The sequence below is a fragment of the Brassica oleracea genome, chromosome C2, assembly GCF_000695525.1.
Source record: "Brassica oleracea var. oleracea cultivar TO1000 chromosome C2, BOL, whole genome shotgun sequence".
NCBI lineage: Eukaryota > Viridiplantae > Streptophyta > Magnoliopsida > Brassicales > Brassicaceae > Brassica > Brassica oleracea.
In genome coordinates this window covers 13,259,110-13,266,413 of record NC_027749.1, presented here as the reverse complement: position 1 = coordinate 13,266,413, position 7,304 = coordinate 13,259,110, and the positions used below count along the sequence as shown (strand labels likewise).

The following is a 7,304-nucleotide window of genomic DNA, read 5'->3' as shown; positions in this document are numbered from 1 at the left end:
CATAGATAAGGAATTATACAAATCTATTTCTTATGGTCAGAGTTTTGTAATTCTAAAATATGTATTAAATTATATAAGTTAATATTTGATAAATTAGTGAATCAGGAAATTAATAAATTTCTCTTGTCTCAGGTTTGAACTTTTCAAAATATGACAAAATTTAGCAAAACAAAAGTATTTTAAGACTCTTCAGAAAAATATAAGATCATATTAAAATCATAAATTTATGACTATCTTATATATAAGTTTTATAACCTTAAATGAACGTAAAACAAATTTTTTATTTTTTTATTTTTCTATAAAATGAATTTCATTTCTAATATTAGTTTTCATTTCAATGTTTCAAATAATCTAATAAAATAGATGAAATTCAAATCTAAAATTTATTAATCAATATGTAATATCGTAAACTAAATATATTTTTATTTTTTAAATAAAAATATAATTTTTTTAAATAATTTATAATTTATAAATTAATAAATTATTGATACTATTAATTTATATAGAGTTTTAGTTTTATAATCAAAACTTTAATTGGAAATGTTAGTGGGAAATCAGCTAAAGCCCGGCTAAACGAACCTAGGCCTGTGAATAACTTATTATCCGTCTGTCTTTACGGCCCATTTCCTTGCAAAAGAAAAAGATTAGAAATACAAAACTTGTGTGTTTGCTACTTTCTCATTCAAATATTCCACATAGGATAATTAAGATTTCCATTTTATCCATTTTATTTAGTTTTTCTAGCTAATGGACATGGATTGGTCCTGATGAAGGTGAGGGAGCGAGTTGTGTCTTAAGATTCTTCGAAGCTACACAGACAACAACTGTAATAAAATTTTGAAGCTGCCCATGGCCATGGCCTTTCAGATTATAGCATCTTCTTCACCAACGATTACAAAGTCTCACCTTCCCCCTTCTTACAAAACTTCGAAACCTTATCTCTCTTCATGTTTTTCTCTCCTGGGTTCTTCTCGTTTCTCTCCTTACATTGGTCTAAAGCACATGGGCATCTCAATCTCGCCGAAATCTTCAAACCCAGGTCTCTAATTTCTCTATATCACCACAAAGTTGATTCCTTTTTTTTGTGAAAATATGTTCAGTTTGTGTAATTTGTTGTGCAGAGAAGAAGAGAAGATGTAGTAAGGGTATGGTGATTCGTGCGTCTCTGTTTGGAGTTGGAGCACCTGAGGCTTTGGTTATTGGTGTTGTAGCTTTGCTAGTCTTTGGTCCTAAAGGCCTCGCAGAGGTTAGTAGTGTCTTGTGTAGATTTCTAGACGATTATTTTGGTTCTTAGCTTCTTTAGGGTTTAAGCAACTTATTGAATTGGTACTGTTTAAGTTCGATATGGATGAGCTTTTGTCTTAATCGAGTTTGTATCGCTATGGTCCGTGCAGGTAGCTCGAACTCTTGGGAAAACACTGCGTACATTTCAGCCCACGATTAGAGAGCTACAGGTTTGTTTTGATCTCAAAGCTCTTAGGAAATGAAAAATGAGTTTTTATTTTTTTGATTTGCTTACATTGACTTTTTCTATAGGATGTTTCAAGAGATTTCAAAAGCACCCTTGAGCGTGAGATTGGCCTCGATGAAATCTCAACACCAAATGTATACAACCAGAACAGAATGAACACTGGTACTACTCCTCCTCCACCACCAACACCAGTTCCTAGCACTGAAGATCCTGTGACTGCAAGTGACCCCAGTGAGTGGTCTATGTCTACTTTGAGATGTTAAATAAGTAGTTTCATTTGTCTAGACACGAGCTGTTCCATGCATGGGCTAATATGAAGGTGATTTTCCTTGAAAATAAGAAGCAGATGATGCTCAATCACCAAAAGCTTACACAACCGAGGATTACCTCAAGATTACAGAAGAGCAGCTCAAAGCTTTGTCTCCAGGTGAAGCAGGCGATCAAACTCAGACTCAAGAAAAGCTACAAACATCTACCGAAGAAAGCCAACCCAAAGGTAAAGTGAATGAACAGCAAATCAAGAACTTTCTCATCTCTTAAATTTAAATCGGTTTGTTGCAGGTACATCAACGGCAACATCCCCTCCAAGACAAGATTGAAAAACACCAAAAACTGACTTCGGGAGGGATTTATTTTTTGATCTGCCAAAAGAGATAAAGCTATTAGCTCTCAGGACATTTTCACAAAATATTATGTGCAATCTTTAATATGGATTCAGAAAATGACTCATTTCTGTGTTTATGTTCCATTAGTTGCCTTCTTAATGATAAATGACGCAGACTCGTAGAGGCACGGAGATGAGAAATATTTTTGTTTCCACCAGCATTGCCGAGACTTTCTTAACCAGGGATGGGATTGTTTTACGTAGTTGATCTTGGCTTCTTCACGCAGAAGTGTTACAACCTATGCACTCGTTTCGAGTCCTTGTTTGTCTCACCAATATCCAAGTTATATGCTGACCAGAGAGCAGGCCACACAGCCTAGAAAATGTTTCAGGCTTTACACAGAAAATTTCCTTAGTTCAATTACGAATATTTCCTTGTGCAGCTCCAGTACAAGCATCTGAGAGTTTTTGTTTCTTCTCTAGATAATCTTTAGAAGTTGGTTCGTATATGTGCCAAAAAGGTAGATTCAGATGGATACAATTTTCAATTTTCTTGTGTGTTTACTGAAGAGTAGTGTAGATTTAGATAGTTATTCCTATGGAGTTAATTTAATTGCCCTAAACATCTAATAGAAAAGACTTGAGCATCTAAGACTTAAACATCTTAGTATCTTGATGTGATCAAAGCACAACCTTAAATGCCCTAAGCATCTAATAGAAAGACTTGAGCAATGAGCCGTAGCCCGTTGTCTAGGTTAGTTCCGAAAAGTACCAGATAGAAAAGCAATTGCACTTTCGCTCACTAAAAGTTCTGATGAAATGAAAACTTTGGAAGTCTATGTAAACCTAATATTTAAATCTAACATAATAATACAATAACATGAAAATTAGTATAGATCCAAGTTATAAGGATTTTCATTTTCTAAAATCAAAAGCTTAAAATTTTGAATATATAAGTGACAAACATGGACTTGTTATATATTCGAAGAAAGCATTTATTCTTTTATTTAAATTAATCAAAATGTATAATTAGTGATCTCCATAGTTATAAGGTTTCTTAGAAGACAACAGTTGAGTCGTTATCGGTTGAAGCATCCTTCACATCTGAAGAAGACTGAACTCTTTTTGTAGCTTTCTCGGCCTATCCATTAAATTTAAAAAATTATCAAATATTAATTATATGGATGCAAACACTAAAAAGGGAACAACAACGTTTTTTTTTTCTTACCTCTTCATCCCAATTTGTAAAGATGGTGACGAGTGAAAGACATATAACTTGAACAACCATTGCGAATATGATTCCAAGCCAAAGCCCCTTCAAGTCAAATATGATTAGTACATTTTTATTTGTTTAGAGTTAAAATTAATCGGTTAATTTGGAGAAACGAAATCTGAAATATGAGTTTATTTAATATTAATTTACCCGACCACGAAAGTGAAAGTGAAAACCAAGTAACAAGCCGGAAGGTAATCCAAACAAATAATATGATCCAAGATTCACCAATGCTCCTATCTTCTGCAACCCACATCCTCTGGCGACCCCTATCAACCATTAAAATATCAACAAAATAAATAGTGATAACCAGAGTTAACCACGTGCCAGTGATTGCAAGCAAAGGGGAAAAATGAACCTGAGAGAACACATTGAATACTGTCTATGAAATTGCCTAAGGCGAGAATCGGCATCATCGAGGCTATGTAAGTGACTACTTCTGGTTCACTACTGTAAGCCATTCCCCATAGATTCCTTACCAATATCAAAATCAATCCAATCACTATACTTTCTACAACTGCTAAGCAAATGACCACATGCACTGCAAGCTTAGCCACTCTTGGATTTCCTGCTCCTAGCTCATTTGATACCCTGGTGCTGCAAGGATTTTAAAGGAAATTCAATGTTTTGTGTAATAAGTTTGATGTTTACATGATTTAGTTTATATATGTGTACCTTGCAGCGCCACTAAGACCAAACGGGATCATCCAAACTATTCCTGATGTATTAACGCTGCACATGAATATATTATTACTCAATTTTGTCACGCCAAAATTTAGTTAAATACTCTTAAATCCGGAAGATAAGAATATTGTATTGTTTTGTCCAAAAAAAAAAGAATATTGTATTATATACTTTGTTCTTACCAGATTGAGAGAACAGAAGTTTCAATAACTGGGTTTGGAAGAAGACCAGATAAGAGAACAACAAGCTCATAGGACCACATCTCCAAGCTGCACTCAAACAACATTATATAAGAAAAATAAATAAGAATTGCTAGTTAAGAGATCCCCTGTGTAATTGAGTCATTTAAAAGTCTCTCTCTTTTCTTTTTTTCTTACTTACCAGACCATAAGTGCAGAAGGAATCGCTAGTCTCGTAAAAGGGATGATGTCTCGTAGAGCCTCCTTAGAAAAACCGGTCCAAGTCAGTGAGCAAGAAGACGATAGCTTGACGTAGGAGAACAGGAGAAGGGCATTCAGCCAATACGAGATAGAGTTAGCCACAGCAGCTCCCTTAAACCCTAAACTTGAGTTCAGAACCAAGACCCAACAAAGGAGGATGTGAAGACAAGTGGTGATTCCAGAGCAGAGGACCACAGGAAACACATTGTTCTGTGCCTGTAGAAACCTGTTTAAGCATTGAAGTAGACCGTAGGCAAAGATGCTTGGGATCATGAATGTTGCATAGGAGCCAGCGAGTGAAGCAATGGATTTGTCTTGCCCGAAGAAGACGAGGAAGTGCTCTGTGTTATACCAGATGATGGAGAGAGGAACAGATAGTAGTGTAAGAACAAACATTGCTCTTTGCATTTGTATCCCCAACATTCCGTACTTCTTCGCTCCGTACGACTGGCCACAAAGTGTATCTAACGCACTTGCTGTTCCCATCTGTTCATGAGTAAATGGAGAAAGGTCAGTTTAGTATACTTTTCTTGCTTTACGAATAATCAGTCAACGCAATTTGTTAACTCTATCTAATTTGCACATTCAAAATTTGGATCTGTTGACATCATTCACTTTGACAGTGATGGGTTTTAAGTTTAGGTAGGAAAAGAAAAAGAAAAACAACATATCTAAACGTCTTCAATGGTACACATAAATTTATTCTATATTTCATGTTAAAATAGAATAACTCTATTATAGGAGTTGAATTTGTTTCAATAGTCCACTCTGTGTAAAAGAGTTACTCTATAATAGAAAACAACATTAAGTAACTCTATTATAGGGTGAACCATTGGAACAAATTCAACGCTATAATAAAATTTTATTTTAATGTGCACTATATAAGAAATTTTTGTGTGCGATTGGAGATGCGTGGACCAATTCAAGAAGATTTTGTTGGCGTTTTCAAATTTCCATAAAATGACATATATGTTCTTATTTATTAAATTCAATTGAGTTTAGGTAGGAAAAGAAAGAAAGAAAAACAACAGATCTGAGCAATCATTCAAGAAGATTTTGTTTACTTGGCGTTTTCACTTTTTTTCCATAAAATGACATATATTTTGTTATTTATTAAATTCAATTGAGTGGCAGAAAAGATGTCTACGCGTTTGATATTCAACCAACGTGGCCTGATTAGTCCATTAAAGCTGAATACTAGTATATTATATATTTTTTGGAAGTCAATATCTCCAGTTACCTTATCAAGTTCTAATTTCGACCTTTATTCCTTATTTCCTACGTAAAGATTTTAAGAAATTAAGATACATTATTTAGCAAGAAATCAATATGAGAGTGAATGTGAGGAAAACTTACGAGAAAGCTGAAACCGGTGACAGATGCGAAAGAGGTGGCTAAGGAGGCGGTGGAGAGAGGAAGAGAGCCAAGATGGCCGACGAACATGACGGAGATGACTTGTAGACAATACTGAAGAAGACTCACGCCCATTAGTGGACCCGATAGCCATAGTTGCTTCTTCACTTCTTCCTTCACACTACTTTTCTTTTCTTGATCTTTGAGAAGAGGCCATGACAACACATCCTCTCCTCTTCCCCTCATTTTTATTTATGCAGAGAAATAGCAAATGATATTGACGGAGTAACAACTTTCTTGCCTAGTTTTTAAGGGGTTGTCCATGTGCGACGTGTGGGGATTAGTAATTTTATACTGTTAACATTAAATAGGTCAACTGTAATATCGCGTTACAGAGGACAGGTAGAATAGTGATATATTTATAAATACTCTCCACGTGCGGTGCGTGGTGATTAGTTAATTATGTATAGGTGTTGTGTTCAAAAAAAAGTATAGGTGTTAACTGTAGTATCCGATTAAGAGAAGGACATGCAGCATAGTGATACAAATGTAATAACCATGCCACCACTCAGATTTTCGACTATATTTTAATTTATCTGATTTACTAGTTTAAAATTATTACACAACATTAACTTTTAATCATGTACTGTACCATTAAAATGTTACTTAAATTTTAGGATAACTTAATTACTTCATAAAAATATTTTTGAACTCAGCATCTATATATATATAGATATATAAATATTTGTCTCTCTCCTGTTGCGCCACCTCAGCATCCATGTCAGAAAGTTGAGTCCTGAGAAGCCGACACGTGTCCCTTCTATTAATACTTTGCGTTCATTTATAGAGTGGGCTGCTGCTTTCAGTTTTGTTATAGAGTTGAACCGAAACTGAAAACATTATCGAAGCCCAATATTGACAATCTTGCAATCATCTATTTTTAAGGTTCATGATATTCTTCAAACTCTGATTTGTTAAACCGACCATGGAGTTTCGGATAGGTTATGAGAGACGAATTTTACGGCCAATCTTTGGTAAGAGCTGTCATTTGTGTCGATTTGTCTGTATTCCTTCTCGACGGCAAAGGGAAACCGGACCGTTAAGGGATGCATTCAATGTTGCCATTGACAACCTTCTTAATTACCCACCCTTCCATGTTTTCTCATTCAATGAATATCTTTTTTCTTCCAGTCAGTGAATCTTCTGCTATAAAAGGTGAGCTTGGAACCCGTGAACATCATCATTTCATTCCACACAACCATAAAAAAAATTCTTTGAGCAGAATGTGAAAGAAGAAGGAAGAGAGGCGTACATGAGTCTCACTGGAAGAGCCTAAGCTTGATGGTCCAAGTTCGCCAGAAAATAAATTGGAAGCTCAGGTCTCGAACCTTGATTTGGTTGGTCAGACTGTTGTTCTCAAAGAAGTCGACGAGAGTTACAGGAGAGTTACAGGTCGGGATCGACATCTGAGTCAAATCT

General features: G+C 35.2%; 2 protein-coding genes across 4 annotated transcripts; one reads left to right on the top strand and one right to left on the bottom strand.

The window, feature by feature from the left end:
* The first annotated feature begins 705 nt into the window (after window positions 1-705).
* On the top strand, window positions 706-2,668 carry LOC106327556 (sec-independent protein translocase protein TATB, chloroplastic). Of its 3 annotated transcripts, none has more exons than XM_013765724.1 (6): window positions 706-1,039; window positions 1,122-1,246; window positions 1,395-1,454; window positions 1,537-1,702; window positions 1,818-1,967; window positions 2,033-2,668. In XM_013765724.1, exons 1-6 carry the CDS (start codon window positions 850-852, stop codon window positions 2,068-2,070), a joined length of 729 nt encoding a protein of 242 aa, XP_013621178.1. In that variant the 5' UTR covers window positions 706-849; the 3' UTR covers window positions 2,071-2,668. The 3 variants fall into 3 exon arrangements, with proteins under 3 accessions (XP_013621178.1, XP_013621177.1, XP_013621176.1); XM_013765723.1 differs by having other exon boundaries at window positions 1,815-1,967; XM_013765722.1 differs by having other exon boundaries at window positions 707-1,039; window positions 1,812-1,967.
* LOC106327555 (MATE efflux family protein 5) lies at window positions 2,194-6,148 on the bottom strand. The gene is made up of 8 exons (XM_013765721.1): window positions 5,829-6,148; window positions 4,414-4,958; window positions 4,215-4,301; window positions 4,024-4,080; window positions 3,707-3,945; window positions 3,499-3,617; window positions 3,304-3,390; window positions 2,194-3,216 (listed from the first exon to the last, which is right to left on the bottom strand). The coding sequence occupies exons 1-8, from the start codon at window positions 6,069-6,071 to the stop codon at window positions 3,133-3,135; spliced, it is 1,461 nt and encodes a 486-aa protein (XP_013621175.1). The 5' UTR covers window positions 6,072-6,148; the 3' UTR covers window positions 2,194-3,132.
* Between the last annotated feature and the right edge of the window lie 1,156 nt (window positions 6,149-7,304).